The following is a 17,271-nucleotide window of genomic DNA, read 5'->3' as shown; positions in this document are numbered from 1 at the left end:
ATTCGTTCGATTTGTTTAGTAGCATATGTAGTTTTCATGCAAAAAGACTCCTCCTCTTAACCACTTCATGGAATTTTATGATCATTATCTATCAGAAACTTTGTGCTGGTTGCTGGCAAACTGTGCAAACCCTTAAAAAAAACACCCTCTGGTGTTTTAGTGTAAGAGGCTATAAAAGTTATTGCACATCTTCATAGAGCTGCTTTAATTGTGTACTTTTTCTGCATTTTTTTCATTTTTTTACTTTTTCATACATTTCTGCATCCTTGTAAAATTAAGAAAGTATTCAAACATATTAGTGATTATTTCGCGCAAGTATGACCCGTGGATGTGTGCTGAACGTGCAGTGTGCTGACAGTGAGAGTGCTGATGAAGTTTCTGGCTGAGGGTCGAGAGGCAGCGACGACACTGCAGCCATGATGATGCGGCGGCTGCGGGCGGAGTCTGCTGGCCTGAACCCTCTCTTTCAGTCTGGCTCGCTGCTGTCCTGTCATCGGCCTGGGTGTGGTCTTGCAGTCTGGGGTACCGTTAGCAGGAAATCAAGCTCCAGCCCATTTCACTGTAAGGCGAAACAAAGAAAAAAACACTCTCACAAGCGTAAGGGTGGAAATAGTTCTTCGCTCTCGAGCTGAAAGTAACGTTGGTGTCCTCGAGGCGGAAAGGCGTTTGATTGGCGCCGTTGTTCTGATGGGAAAAAGTTTTCTTCTGCTCTCGCTAACTGCTGGTCTGATTTATTAACTTTTTTTTTATAAAAACCTGAACCGGACGTAAAAGAAAGGAAAGATGCCGAAGACGGTAAGACTGAAAATGCATTAACGTTATCATGTAAAAACGACCGTCTTTTTGTCTGTCTCTCTCTCCGTTTTCTCTATAAAAATGCCATTAGGACTTACTGTTTGACACTGGTACCTAATAGTAACCTTAAAGTAACCATAGTTGAATCTCTGGCACATATTATGGTATGTTCAAATCGTTTATACCCCTTCCAGCTCACCCTAAGATACTGGGGTACTTTCCGTTAGATGTGTGCGCGTGCGCGCTCCCGCCTGTTTGTTCATTAAAATTAGCGCCTTTAATCAGATCATTCATTCAGTCATTCGGGTTTAGCACAGCACGTTATTAAGTTACTATGAACTTCTCTCCACAGCTTGAGAGCCTGAAATCACATTTCTAGAATCGGTTTCCAGCGGAAGCCGCTGTGTGGCCTGCAGTAGCAGGCGAGCTAGTCCTCCCAAGGCCTCCTTTTCAGTCAGGTCTAACAAGGAGGGATTTGAACTGTCAGTCTGGCCAGCTGTGCTGCCCAAATCTGGAGCAAACGCAGGCACACTTAAAACAAGGAGGTGGCATAATGGGAAGCACTAAGAACTATTATGCCACATTGGCACTGATAAGGGAAGAGGCCAATATTTTGCTCTGAGCTGTGATATCAAACGAAGAAGCACCCAAAGCTCAATAGATCCTGTGCTGGTGCTGGTGTGGCTCTGAACAAAGAGAAAGAGGGCCGCACACACAGACTTGACTCTCTCTTTCATTCAGGCAGCATTATAACAGGCCAAGCCCACTGTTTGGGCTCATGCCTACATCAGTGGCTAAGTGGTTTCTAACCCGTCTGCTCTGTTTGCAGCACGGGGTGAAGGCCCGAGTTTGGCTTTGACTCAGCGTAATGCTTTTCCTATTGATAAGATAATATAGAAACTGTGAAATCTGTGTACAGTCCTTCTCATCCACAGTTCAGAGTTGTGATATGGTGCAGGCACTGTAATTCATTAAATCATTATATATATATATATATATATATTATCAATGGCGCAACATCAGATTACCTTGTGCATCTCTACCCTGGGTACACGATTTAAAAACTATTATTTTGGGCAGCAGCCAGTAACTTGGCCAGTGTGATACTAGGTCAGTATTGTTTAGAGCTTTCAGTAGTTAAATATCTGAGTTGTGAATATTTAAAATGCATGTATATTTATCTCTGCTTACATATCATGAAAACTGACTGGTGAACTCCTGCACTTCCAAATTACAAACAGAAATACAAATGGCACCAAGGGTTGCAGCTGCCTTCTTCCTGCAGTATTGTTTCTGCCAGAACTTCCTCGATATTTTTTCCAGCTGTCAACCAGAAAAAATGTTGCAGCATCCTGGCATGTAAAGTGTGTACTTAAAGAGCCCTCGCTACCCTCCTCTTCCCAAAAGGAATTCCTCTAATCATATCAGCATTTTTAGATAAACTTTGTGTATGACATTTGTTAAGTTGTAACAATTGGGCTATTGGGACAATTAATAGCTATGCATCATGAATTAGTTATTAGCAATAAATTGGCACATTTAATCATTATTATGTTCAAAATACATTTGAGCAGTGATACATTATTTATCAGAATCATAGAAGGTCTGTATCGGTATCCCTTCAGATGTTCTGTACCGCACCGAAGCATTACTATTACTTATGTTATTTCACTTCAAGTGTTTACTATGCTCCTGATATGTATTTTGAGTTCTTCACTTAGTGTCAGTCTTTGTGCCAAAACTCAGCAGAGTGCAGCTGGGACGCTGTTAGCCTCAACAACACCAGAGTAGTAGCCCATAGTATGTGCAGCAGCTACTGAAGTAACAGCTGGGGACCTCAAAGACCTCAAAACAAGCTGTTTGGCAATCACGATCAGCTCACAGTCACAGGGATACTGCAGGGAAAGTGCAGCTGTGTTGGAGAGAGAGACCTCAGCCTGTGCATAACAAAGAGTTCGAAAAGAGGAAACTAGTAGTGGACAGAGTAGCTGGTCAAGAAGCAAGATTTTCTAAAAAATAAACAGTCACAGCGAATGGTGACCAAAAAGGATTGTAGGATATGTTAGACAATAAGGCTTATATTCATTAATTAGCAGCCTATTATGTGTTGCCAAAAATATAAACTAGGGGCCACCACGAGTTATATTGTGCTCTTCATGCAGACACAGCAAAGTTTAAATACATCAGGCTATAAATGCTGTTGGGATGTGAAGTTATCCCTTCATGTCCTGTGAAGGATCAACCATTGCACCTGGTGGACGGGGGTTAAAACCCAGACCTGTTATTGCAAGAGTCAGTAGTCTGTTCCCTTCAGTAAAAGCTTGCGGCGCCATGTGAAGGGGCAGTAGACAAGGCGTATGAAAGAAGGAAGCTAGATGCACTGATTCAGCAAAGGCTCCAAAGCTCACTCTGCACCCTGTGAAAGTTGTGTACCCGGTTTGTAGTCACATCCACAACTAGCTGGCTCAGGAAGTACAGAGATTCATGTCTGAAAAGATACATTTATTTAGTGTTTTATCTAACTGTAACACCCTTGATGTTTCGCAATAGTAATAATTATTGAGAAACTCTGCCTTTGCTGGACTTCTCTTGGCAGTGCTTCAGTTTCCCAAGGAAGTCATGTTGTGACTCAAGGTTTCTGTACTTACATCAGTTCCTCTCTGGTAATTTCCTCGCCTGCAGCCTTATATGGACTTTCACATCACGGTCTAGCTGTTCTCCTCCCTTCTTTCCCCTAGCGTGGTCCTCAGATGCCATGCTCCACTTTAGATTGCATTACAGCAGTGCAACAAGTTCAGGGTTTACTGTAGGTCTTTGTTTATCAGTCTTTAAAGTGTTGTTTTACACCTTAGTGGAGATACATTATTTTGGCATTTAGATTGTTTAGATGTCATTGTGTAGTTGTGGCTTATTATCTGCTTTATTAAGAAAGCAATTTACATAAGATCACATTTTAAATAGGCCATTTTTTTTTCTCAAGCACTAAACAAACACAAAAAATAATATTCGGTTTGGTTTTATTGCTAAAATCTGACCCCATGTTGTAACAGTAACAGTTTACTCTCTTATTTTCCTACTCGCTGTTTGAACAATAGAAGCATGTCAGTGTTAGTACAGCAGACAACCATCCTGTTTTTAAACCAGTCTTTCCATTATTCACAACACTTAACACCTTTTTATCCACAAACACAGAAACAGCCTGTAGCTATTTAACTTACCGTTTTAGCCCATTATGTAGAAACCATGACAGATGCAGCTTTCTTGATAGAAGGACCAAACGTTTAACAAGTGTGGCTGTAGAGAAATGGTAAATGGAAAGAACCAGAGGTATGCAAGCAGGGGATTAAACGAGTCTGTAGTGCACATAGCAGAGCAGATTAACAGTGTGTAGAGGTAGAGTTAGTGGACAAACTACAGTCCAAACTTCTGGGGATTTTACACAAATAGCTAGTTCAATGTTTTCTGTTTGGAGGTTGTGCAAAAATCAAACTTCTGAAAGTAAGTTATTTTTTATATACTTGTTATCTTCTGGTTTTTAGTCTATTTCTATAGCTGCTATTGGAATAAATACGATCATCTAATTATCATCTGTTTAAATCATCTAATGTTTTGTATAAAATACAACCTACCATTATGGACATCAAAACATTATTACAATCAGACATTACAATGACATGAATAGGTGGAGGTGAATAAATTATGATTATAATGTAAGTGTCTACCTTCAAGCCAGCAAAGTTCAAACTGTGTACACAATAAAAGACTAGTATAAGCAAAGCACTGCAGTGAGCATTAGTCAACATAATACTGCAAACAGTTTGTATCAGTGGACGTTTTGTGTTTGGGATGTAAAAGTTGTGTCCTGCTCTTGATCTGCTGAGGATCCAGGAAACATGGAATTAGGTTAATGAAATGTTGTGTTAGTTATATAAAAATGTATATTGGAGAACATAGTTAGACGAGCATTAGTACCTCTGCCTGATCTTTTTGTTGGGTCAACATATTTTTGCGTATATGGTTGTAACAGTATAACACAGGATTTGGACACAAAAGCAGACTTGGCAGGCAAAACCAGTAGAGACAAAAAAAGTCCATACTTGGTCAGTAGGAGGCTTAGTTGGCAACATGATGGCAGACATGGTTAGTGAACAAATGCAGGGGTCAGAAGGAAGGCAATATGTCACCAGAAGAAAGGCAGCCAGGGCAGAGCAAATGCTTGAAAGCAAGGAGTAACTTGAAGTGTTTGAGTACTGCCAAACTATATGTCAAAAGTTGAATACATTTATTTAACCTTTATGTCCCCCTCGATGAGGCTGCCCAGAGAATAAATGATTCTGTACTTAGTAAACTGACCATGTAGGCATTTCTCATGTTCTCTGTTCTCTTAGTAGTATCTGACTGATAAAATGCTATTTATTATGCTTGTACATTTGATACCTTTAAAAAAGTGGTCGTGGGAAACAGTCCTAAAAGACCCTTTACCCTTGTGTGTATACGGTCCCCTGCTTAGACAGAAACCTCATCCTCTTCCCCATCCTCCCTCTTCCTGTCACCCAGTGTGTTCTCTCCAGCCGTGGGGTTTCTTCACTGTAACGTTAAGAGGCATCCAGCACACAACCACAGGCTAATATGGATAGCAAACGAGGATGAGGGGCATAGATACTTTTCTGTTGGCTCACTGCAAACTCAGTACTGTTGCAATATTTTTATATTGGCTTTAGAGGATATAAACATGCTTGTTGTCTTGCTCACAAGTCTTTTCACATGATTTCCCCTGTATTACTGGCTTCAAGCGATAACATAACAAGGTCCTTATGCTGTGCCTCACACAGGATAGGTCATCACCATCAAATTTTCACACTTCATGTTCAGCTTTGCATTACCTAAATTGTTAACTATATGCTGTTGGGAGGGATAAGGTTAGAGTATACATTTCAAATACTAACTGTACCTGCCCTGTATTCACATTTTAATATAACTGTTCCACCATATTGTATTGAATCTTACTCTTAATTTCTTAATTAATTAATTTCTCTCAAGTAGATGATATTTTTGTTTCCTCTGCATTTTCAGATAAGCTGTGAATCAGGTCGTGGTAGATGTCACTAGCATGGTTGCCGTGGTTACGCGGATGGATTCATTGTTGAAGAGTTGTTGACCTTATAGTTGCTGACCTTGTGTGACTGTTATGGATGGCATGACTCAGAAGTATGATTCAGATTTAGCAACCGTCGTATTACTTTTAGTTACTTTTATTGTATTGTATTGTCTTTAAATGTACGGCCTGTTATGATGTGCTGCTATGATCAGTTGGCCACTCACATAAAGGCATGGTAATGTAAAATGAAGCAGGTTATTGAACACAGTGATGGGGACCATTCTGCTCACAAATCCTGTTGCTCTGTCACTCTAAAGGACTGTCATCCACATACATGCTGGAAGAATGCTGGTGGTCAACATTTTTGTTCCCGAAACCACTTAGCGGTATCTCCTTTGTTGTCTTGGCTTCGGTTAGAAAGATTGTGGTTGTGAACAGCAGACGGAGATAACACTGGTGTGGGAATGTAAGGGTGGTGGCTGAATGCTGAGATATCGAGGGTTCCCAGTGAATCTTTTTACTGTTAATCCCCTTGTCAAATGGTTTCTGTAATGTGTATGGTGAATATTTTTAGTATAAAGGGGATATCCCCACATATGATGTTTGACCAAAGTGCAGTTCAGTGGAGAAAAAGGCATGTTAGACTGCTACATCACCTTTTCTGTGAGTTCACATCAGTAGTTTCGCTTCCTCTTTCTGACACAGTAACCTGGGGTGTCTCCCAGGCTTCACTTTTGAGTTAACTTCTCCATTATTATAATTATAAATGGCCATATGATTATGAAACAACCATGTCGACTTCCAACAAATGATTTTTTCTCTTGATGGGGTTAATGCAGCTTTCTATATTCTGTCATAGCTCTCTCTGTTTTTCTGTTTTAGTCTTCCTCCATTGACCAATTGAGTTTAGCATATTTAAATTATAAGTCAATATACGTTTGTACCATATAACGTTTTATATTTCATATGATTTCATATCAGTAATTAGGTTTTTGTTTATTAAAAAGGGTACAGTACTAGTAGTACGTAGTAGTAGCACACAGCTCTATGAATAAGGATAAAGCAATCAGTGAAGCGGAGGATTCTTGAAGAAAGCTTCACTTAACAGGTCATTCAACAAGTCAATAGCTTGTCAAAAAGAAAATGATCAAATACAACAATGTAACAAAATTGGTCTTTAGATATGCTTCTAAATGTGTAGCTTTTTAAAAGCTAAAAGGGTATAGCTTTGGTGTGATAAAAAAACAAACAGTTAAGAATAAGTCATGGAAACATGACACGTGGGCCTGAATGGGGTGTTTTTGAGCATGGGCTAATAATAGCGTGTTAAGTGTTTTTGAATTCTGGCCATGAGAGACACACCCTATCCAGGCTGAAAATGTATGAGTGTAGTTCCTTTTTCATGCCACATTTGCAATTCTGACTCAGGAAATGAAACCGCTTAAACCCCAGCAGGGTGGTCATGAACTGAACTCTTATCTGCACTGGTGAAAAAATGTTCATCGAAGTTCGTAATTGTCAGTTTAAAGAGTGGTATGTCTAGATGACTTTAGGCATCTGTGTTGGAGTTCAGTGTAGGCCCAGATTTGTAGGTTTCACTATGATTCTAGCTGCTGGTGATGACAGGAAGTGACAAGAGGGGCAAGTGTCCTGAGCAGTAAATGGGGTCCTGCTGACATGAATGGGAAAGAACGCAACTCTAATCAGCCCCGCAACTGGAAAATAATGCATACCATTGTTGTTCGGGGCAGGCGTGGGCCTCAGCCTGCACAGTTATTTCCCAATAGACATGCATGCTGCTTTTTTCGTCATCTCTAAGAGAACAGAGAACATGAGAAATGCCTACATGGTCAGTTTACCAAGTACAGAATCATTTATTCTCTGGGCAGCCTCATCGAGGGGGACATAAAGGTTAAATAAATGTATTCAACTTTTGACATATAGTTTGGCAGTACTCAAACACTTCAAGTTACTTAAATAAGAAGTTTCTCACTGGCTAAATAACCAGCTGTAACAAAATGTGTTACCTGAAGAGAACAAGCCTACTTTACAAGGTCTGTTCTTGTTAGATAGCTGAGCAGAAAGCTGACAGGTTTCTTGATACATGACAGGATGTAGGCGGCTCTCATGAGAGCTCAGCGTTAAGCTGCAGCGCCCCACAAGGCCCAGCCACCAGAGGATGTGGTTACTTCCTGTAGATAACTTTTATACTGAGACAGAGCCAGATTGCCAAGTTTATCATACACACTGTGAGTTCTACACTTATCAAAATATAAGTCTTCTTGATATTATGATGGTTTGGATGGCTGATGTAGCAATTATTCTTGTGGCATAAGTCTATTACTAAAGATGATGTTTTGTCAGTTTAAGCATCAAAGTGAGCCCACAGAATGACATTTCACAGTTAAGTGTTATCGTGAATCATATGAAAATGGGCTAAATGCTAAAAAGACACCGAAACCGAATGCATAGATAGACCAGTGAATTTTACAGCTCAAAGAAGTAAACATGAATCAATTTCTTTGATCATACCAAGAATAATAATGCTCTCCTCCTCTCCTTTGCCAAGAAATTGAAGGTTGATTTTAATACAGTGATACATGTGAGATGTGTTCACTTTATCGAAAATGCTGTCTATGTCAGTTTAGATAAAAAAAAACACTTATTCTTCCAATTTGCTCTCTTCTTCAGATTAGTGTAAGAGTCACCACGATGGATGCTGAACTGGAGTTCGCCATTCAGCCAAATACAACAGGAAAGCAACTCTTTGACCAGGTATGAGAAACCTCTGACTTGTAACCAGTGTTATGTGCTTTGCAATGACAGTAAGATGTTTATTTTAATCAAACTTAATTCGGAAGCATAAGTTATGGATTTTGTTGAGTATTTTTTAACCCCTAACTTACTGCAAAAAGAAGAAATACACAAAGCTATAAGCAGCAGTTAACTGGCAGGTTGCTTTATTTTCAATTACAGTGTAATTACCATACTAATAATTGCAATAGTTCAATAGGAATTGCCAATGCAATACATTTTACACTGCCATTGTAAAAAACATGTGGGATATAATACTATATCTAGAAAATACAGCAAAATCATTGTGTAAGGAACAGACACCGTTTAATTAAAAAAATTTTGTTGTTTGTTTCACCTCGTCTTAAACATGTGGCCTGTGGTTCACTGTTCATAGACCTGTTACAGAACGAGAGAGTGCTAATGTTCTAGTAAGGAGTCGCACTAATGATGGTTCTGCTTTTATGTTTTAAGGTTGTTAAGACCATTGGGCTGCGGGAGGTTTGGTACTTCGGACTCCAGTACCAGGATACAAAGGGGTTCTCTACATGGCTCAAGCTCAATAAGAAGGTGAGCTCTTCGGTATTTTGCTTCAACAATCAGTCTACAATGTCTAATACGCTGGTTTGCCCTTCTTTGTCAGGGTTGAGCTCAAGTCTATTTACAGAAGTATAACCTCTACCCATCACCCGTGTCACGTTTTATTTTAGGTGACAGCCCAGGATGTGAGGAAGGAAAGCCCGCTGCTGTTTAAGTTTCGTGCCAAGTTCTTCCCTGAGGATGTGTCGGAGGAGTTAATCCAGGATGCCACGCAGCGGCTGTTCTTCCTGCAGGTGAAGGAGGGAATCTTAAATGACGACATCTACTGCCCCCCAGAGACTGCAGTCCTCCTGGCCTCCTACGCAGTGCAGGCCAAATATGCCGACTACAACAAGGAAGTCCACACACCAGGCTATCTGTCCAGTGAACAGCTGCTCCCTCAGAGGTAACCTAGGTTTCATGTCAGATAGATGTCACCTTTCAGTCTTTGTATGAGACATGCTTCTCACTCAGATGTCTCATGTCCTCAGAGTCCTGGACCAGCACAAACTCAACAAGGATCAGTGGGAGGAAAGGATTCAAGTGTGGCACGAAGAACACAAGAGCATGATGAGGTAACTACTGACACACATATGCACTTGCATATGCAAGTTGAAGACGAGAAACATCTTTGCCCACTTGCCCTTTCAACAAACGCTATCTCAAGAGGATCTTTCACACTCTTGTCCCAAAATACTGACTGAAACTTGTGTATTTGGGAGATTATTGCCTCTGATTCTACCTGACTGGAGAGTCTACTAAACTACTTCTCAGTCTCCTCCTTAGTGATGCCATTCTTAGGAGGTTTCAGTAAACACTGGGTCACTCTCACTACTAAATGTGTAGCTTGAGCTTATTCTTTTCTAGGCTTGCTTTCAGCCCTGTTGCTGTACATTTAACACCACACACACTACATCCCACGGACGTGCCACCTTGAGCTCAATGTTGTCTGATCAGGTCTGTGTGGTGACCAGGGTCAGGAGTCACAGTCAAAGCTCCAACATTTCAGGCTTTTGTGCTCCTGAATCAGTCTGTAGTGAAGCACTAGTTAAAGACACGCCTTATTTGCCCACAGAGAGGAATCTATGATGGAGTATCTGAAGATCGCTCAAGATCTTGAGATGTACGGAGTCAACTACTTCAACATCAAGAACAAGAAAGGAACAGAGCTGTGGCTGGGAGTGGATGCTTTGGGGCTCAACATTTATGAACAGAATGACAAGTAAGTGATTCCACAACAATGTAATCATTGAAATGCATTAATAGGGGTTTATTATTGTTATTAATACTAATATTACCTGTCCAATGTAATTATGTTTTTGCATTGTCTTCCACAGAATGACTCCCAAAATTGGATTTCCTTGGAGTGAAATCAGGAACATTTCCTTCAATGACAAGAAGTTTGTCATTAAGCCAATTGACAAGAAAGCACCTGTACGTAAACCCTTAATAACAGACAACTTGTCAACAATTGATAAATCATCTGTCTATGTATGTACTTCCAATGCAAATCTGTAATGTTGCAATTTTAGGACTTTGTATTCTATGCTCCGAGACTGCGCATCAACAAACGCATTCTGGCTCTTTGCATGGGCAACCATGAGCTGTATATGCGCCGCCGCAAACCTGACACCATTGAAGTGCAGCAGATGAAGGCTCAGGCTCGGGAGGAGAAGAACCACAAGAAGATGGAGAGGTTAGAGTCACAAGCTGTTGTCAGTGAAATGCACAAACATTTTACACAGATTAGATTACACTATGTGACTTCTGATGTTTGATATTATTCAGTAAACTCAGGAGATAGCCTACTGTGATAAACTATGGTCTACTTTCAAAAGACCCTTCTGATAACTGTATAATCCAACACATTTTGTATCTTATTTACTGTTTCTATTTCCAATAGAGCTCTGCTGGAGAATGAAAAGAGGAAAAGAGAAGTTGCAGAAAAGGAAAAGGAAAAGATTGAAAGGGAAAAGGAGGAATTAATGGAGAGATTAAAGCAGATTGAGGAGCAGACGAAAAAAGCCCAGCAAGGTGGGTGATCTGTCGGTATTTATCAAAGCTTGTCATTGTACTGTAGTGAATGGTGACAATGCTTCTCTCAAGTGACGCTTACCTTTAGTGCTTGTCTGTGTGTGAATGTGTGTGTGTGCAGAGCTGGAGGAGCAAACACACAGGGCTCTGGAGCTGGAGCTGGAGAGGAAGAGCGCCCAGGAGGAGGCTGAACGCCTGGAGACTGAGCTGAGGGGCGCTGAGGACGCCAAGGTGGCACTGCTGCAACAGTCAGAGAGCCAGATGAAGAACCAAGAACACCTGGTCAGTTATCAGAAACTACTTGTCTAATCATAGGCATTGAAAGTAGAAAATGTTGTATTCTGATGCTTCAAATATTAATATGAAGAAAGTCTAAAAGAAAATGTTGTCCCTTTTAGGCCACGGAGTTGGCTGATTTGACTTCCAAGATATCCCTCCTGGAGGATGCCAAGAAGAAGAAGGAAGATGAGGCAACGCAGTGGCAAGAGAAGGTATGATCTGTTTTTTTACATAGGAAAATGACTTGCATCCATAGTAGCGGAAATAGGTAGTTACATACACAGCTACATTTCTCCTTCTTCTTCCTCCTCTTTCAAAAACTAAAATGTATGCGTTACAGCCATCATGTGGTGAGGAGTGAGATGGACAGCCAGGTTATTCTGATGATTCTCAGGTTAAATCTCCGCTCTACATCCTCTCCATGATCGTTTATATTGTGTTTCAGGGATTGGCATATTTTCCCAGTAGTAGTAAGTAAGTAAGTAAGTAGTAATTAAGTATAAAGTAGTGATTTTACTGAATGCCACATATTAACCAGGGGAACAGTTGTTTCTGCGTTGCTGCACTCTCTATTTTGTGCTTGGGAAGTCATGAAAACATAAAACAAGTTCAGTGGCGCCTGCTTGATCATGTGATCAGCTATATTGGCATTCAAAATGAGCTCAATGTGGACACGGCAGGAATGAGTTCATCATCAACATCCTTTCTGTCTGATATTGTGCTGATCACATAGCCCCTCCCTTGTGACACAGCCATCACAGACATTCCTGAGGTGGGCCAGTCCAGCCCCTTCATGTTTTTTGGGCAGTGTGACTCATGCCGTTTGTGGTGGTGACGGCCGTCTTTGTGTGAAGGATATCCTGTTTAACTCTTTTGCATCATAATGATATTCTGGCGAGACTGCTGTGCTAAATGATGGTTTCCATGTTGTGCATTTTTAGCAAACTTTCAGTTTTCAGTCTTACTCATAATTAGCTCTTATTCCTAGCCACTCATAGCAGAAGCACTCTGGTTTACACTGTATTTACTGTAATATATAAACATTACGAAATAAAGAAGTAGTAGAGAAAATAAAATAGGGAAACAAGTTGTCCTCTAATGTCTCTTAGTGTCCAAAATAATACAAACTATGTTGCACAGCCAGCAGCAGAGCCGAATTGATGAGTCAATTTATCTTCTGTTGATTGATTATCCACTGGCTTTTCCTCTTGCGCCACCGTGAGGTTACCATTTTTGGCTTTTAGGGAAATGTCTTGAGAACTATTGGATGCACTGCCATGTAATTTGGTGCAGACATTCATGTTCCCCTCAGGATGAATTTTAATTACTGTAGTGATCCGTTAACTTGTCATCTGACGCCATCATCAGGTCAAAATTTATGCAGGACTTTCATTTATAACCAAATCCCTGAAAACGAATGACATTCCCTTTAGCCTCCACTTTACATTGTTTTAAGTGCTAATTAGCAAATGTTAGCATGCTAACACGCTAAATTGAGATGGTGAACATAGTAAACACTGCACCATTACAAATCAAGGGTGTTAGCATTGTCATTGTGAGCATGTTAGCATGCTGACGTTAGCATTTAGCTCTCAGCACCACTGTGCCTAAGTACAGCCTCACAGAGCTGTTAGCATGGCTGTAGACTTGTATTTGGCCAATGGAGAAACTGTTCTATTAACCTATTGTTGTCATTGGACTATTGAATTTCTGTCTACTTATCTTAACAAATGTGTGATGTAAAGATATAATGATATGATTGATATAAAGCACAATCACCTCATTGGCATCCTCTGTCCCCTCAGGCTGCCATGGTGCAGGACGACCTGGAGAAGACCAAAGAAGAGCTTAAAAACAAAGTGATGGCGGCTCACATCCAGGAGCCCCTCAATGCCGAGAACGAGCACGACGAGAATGACGAGAGCAGCGCTGAGGCCAGCGCCGAGTTCACCGCTGCCGCCACGTACAAGGACCGCAGTGAAGAGGAGCGCATGACCGAGGCTGAGAAGAACGAACGTTTGCAGAAACATCTACTCGTACGTCTTCGTATATATGTTTATACATAAGATAAATATGATCTGCCAGTAAATATTCTGCACATTCAGGGACAAGAATGAGTCTCATATGTTCACAGTGATATAAGTGGTGTGGGATGTATTAATACTGTGATGACTTTGTTTCCAGGTTTTAAGCTCAGAGTTGGCCAACGCTCGGGACGAGAGCAAGAAAACAGTGAACGACGTCATCCACGCAGAGAACATGCGAGCAGGACGAGACAAGTACAAGACCCTCAGACAGATCCGGTCAGGAAACACCAAACAGCGCATCGATGAGTTCGAATGCATGTGATGTCTGCATTCGCCAATGCAAACGCCCACACAGCTGGGCCTTTCTCGCCTGGACTGCAGTCCTGCCTCACTCAAGCTGTTTCCTCTGTACCCAAACAAATCAGATCCACAACATGACATGGTTGCACAAGCACAGCACAGTGTTCAAATATGGATCTGGAAAGCTCCATTTGTTATCATTCCTAACTTTGAATTTAGGCAAGTCACTGGTTGAAAAGGGACATACTGTATTTTATTAGTACATTCCTCACAAGGGGTTTATGTAGCATATTAGTAATGGGCTCGCGCCTCATTCCATGACTCATTGAGTAAGCATTTCTAATTTCTTCATATATTTCTCTCACGTTTCTATCATGGTTTCAAAATAAAAGGCTCAGAGACCAATCCAAATTTCAGTGTGAAAACCGCCTGTAGACATATTTCTGCTGTACACATGCACCAGTTCTTTACAGCTAGTTTTCAGACAGTAATATTTCTCCCATGATCCATTGCCCATAAAGCCAAATGCAATGTAATCTGTCTGTATGGAGCGTTAATAGAGCAGTATTATGTTAATTTACAATTTATCTACTTTTCATTTGTCTGTATTCAGAATCTGCGAACTGTTACAAATCATACAGTATTTACACCTCGCTCACAAGGTGATATTAAAGATCAATTTCATGTAGATTTTTTGTCTGTTTTTACATTTCTGAACACCTTCAAATCAGACCACAAGGCTTTAGTGTAAAGTTCGCTGTTAAGGCTCAAGAATTGTAGACAGGATGAACTTGATACAGCCTAAAAATCCTAGAAACCTAAGGTTTACATCCCATGTGTTTGCCTTGTACAATATTTGAAACCATCTTAAATGTGTTAGGCTCCCAGTCATGTTACGTAAGAAAAAGAAAGTTGCATTTTTGTAATGAAGCAACTGATGCAAATCTGATGTCTGGAAAGCATTTCAATCACTAACTAGAGGTTTTTAAGCCAGCATACACTGAATTCTACCAGCAAAATCAAATAAAAATCATGTACAGTCTATATATATATATCTGTAGAAACTTTCAGTTGTCACGTTTTCTAAAATTGAGTTTTAATCAGTGTCATTGGTTCGATTCAGCATTCAATTTAAAAGACTGATAAGACGTTTGAAGTTGATTGTACTGTACCTTTAACAGTTTTACCCCAGTCTTATTCCTCTGCTTTTAATGAAGGATGTTGTTTGATAATCAAAATACAGGTTTGCATTGATTTAACCAGCACAGCATAAGGAATTACACTGTAGCTGTAACATGTCAAGTTGGCTTTTGTTGGTGAACAAATGCCAATAAATGAATTTGTAAAGGTAAAAGTTGTAGTTTAATCTTAAATGCTCCGTCATGTGTCACAGAAGAAGGTTTTTTGTTCACACAAAATCTTCATAGAATTTGATGCATAAAATAAAAATAATTTCATTAAACATGCACTGGAAAAACATAGCTTAACTTTGCAAAATGAGTCACAACAGACTTACTGTCCTTGACAGGCACCATTTCCAATGCATGCATTTTTGATATACTGTATGTATTTAATTACATTTGTGTATTTTGTCATTTGGATTTTTCAGGTGTGATAAAATGATGGACGGTGAAACATAGCCACCACTAAGGATATTTTTGTATTATAAAATCTAGTACTAGTACTAGTCAAAGATAACAGCATTTTGAGGACAGTATTTTGTTGTAAACTAATTGAACAGCTCACTGCTGTGATAGTAAGCTGATGGAACAAGCAACACCCGGCAGCCTGTGAGAGGTCCAATGAAACGCCAGTCGCCACAGGAAATTCTGTTCATGGTACGTCGCTGAAGGCAGGCAACGTACCATGAATGGAGAATTTAAACCAGGCCAAAACATTTTGCACAAAAATGAACCTAACGTGCTTCTTCCTTGTGCCATTGTCCCAGATTACAGTTTGGCATTCAGACATGCGAAGGGTTTTGCTTGTTCTCGGATATTTAGAAATTAGCCTTTGAAAGATTTATTTTCACTATTTTGCGAGTTCAAATTAAATGTATTTTAGTGATAAATATTTCTTTTTATATTATTTAGATTTCTCTTCTTGAATGAGCATTTGTCATTTGTACCCAAATGCATTTTGATATACAGTATTCTTCTTGCCCATTGCTGCGTTCTTGCATCTGCCGTGAAATATAAAAATGCAGTTGTTGCTATTTTGAATACCTTTCCATGCCTTTGACAATAACTTTTATAATGCTGCACTGTATGTTCTACCTGACGCACCATGTATTGACAGCCTTCTTTTTTAAGAATCAAGTGTAATTTGAACTCAAGTCATCACGTGTGAAAAAGAAATGTATTAAAAGATGCTACTCAATATTTTTGTCTTGAAGCAAAAAGGACTGAAACATGATTCATATTGTAAATTGACAGACAGTGCCTTGCCCAGGTTTTTCATCAGATCTTGCTGCTTCAAGTCTTCCTTTCACCAAGGATAAAAAATGAATAAAAGTCAAATTAAACTGTATCTTTTCCTGACTATTACTATTATATCTACCATTTCTGCCATAACTGAAGTATAAAATAATTTATGTCGTGTCATGAGCATCCTTATATGCCATGTTTCTTTAAGTTCATCTGGACATACATGCAACTCATTAATATGTCTACATTGACTCTACATTACAGCGATTATACTCATCAGATACACTTTTGGGCCTATGGTTAACAAGATTTAATCCAAGTTAACTGTCAAACCTGCTGCTGTTCCTCTAGTTGCAGTCTTGCAATGAGCCACATGGTGGCAGTTTACCCTCAGCCTGCAGTGACGGTGACATGGTAACAATTTGAAAGTGATTCAGTGTTTTCACATCAATGAACTTTTGTTCGATGATACCGGGATTATCATAAATATAAAGGTCAGGTTAATTGATGATTGAGCAGTACATAGTATGTTTAAAGATTTAAAGAACATACAGGACATCCAAAACCACCCAGACCCTCACTACATATTCTTGGAAACATTTTAAAATGGTGAACACTGAAATATCTCCCAGAGTTGATTTTTCCTTCTGGAAAAAGACTACTACATTTTTGTTTCTGAAATATTTTTTAACATACTTTTTTTTTCAGGTTTAAACTCAAAACTCCAGTTTATAATAAACCCAGTGATTGACAGGCAAGCAAATAAGAAACTCTCTGCTTGATTTGCAGTTTAAAACCTGAATCTGGGTGCAGATGCAGACAGCTCGTGCCTCTTACATTTAAACAGGAGCACATTTCCACAAGCTCCTGCCACCTGAGTGCAACAGCATTTAACATTTTGTCATTAGTATGTTAAATGAAAAAGAACTGAAAATAATTA

General features: G+C 39.8%; 1 protein-coding gene across 1 annotated transcript; it reads left to right on the top strand.

Annotated features, from left to right (window-relative positions):
* Positions 1 to 566: 566 nt before the first annotated feature.
* LOC139294927 (moesin-like) lies at positions 567 to 16,434 on the top strand. The gene is made up of 13 exons (XM_070916929.1): positions 567 to 795; positions 8,585 to 8,668; positions 9,161 to 9,256; positions 9,397 to 9,671; positions 9,757 to 9,840; positions 10,341 to 10,487; positions 10,603 to 10,699; positions 10,798 to 10,961; positions 11,169 to 11,299; positions 11,421 to 11,581; positions 11,698 to 11,790; positions 13,384 to 13,614; positions 13,763 to 16,434. Exons 1-13 carry the CDS (start codon positions 784 to 786, stop codon positions 13,925 to 13,927), a joined length of 1,740 nt encoding a protein of 579 aa, XP_070773030.1. The 5' UTR covers positions 567 to 783; the 3' UTR covers positions 13,928 to 16,434.
* Positions 16,435 to 17,271: the final 837 nt, after the last annotated feature.

This window comes from Enoplosus armatus, chromosome 13, assembly GCF_043641665.1.
Source record: "Enoplosus armatus isolate fEnoArm2 chromosome 13, fEnoArm2.hap1, whole genome shotgun sequence".
NCBI lineage: Eukaryota > Metazoa > Chordata > Actinopteri > Centrarchiformes > Enoplosidae > Enoplosus > Enoplosus armatus.
Note: the sequence above shows the minus strand (reverse complement) of the source record. Positions and strands in the feature narration are given on the sequence as shown.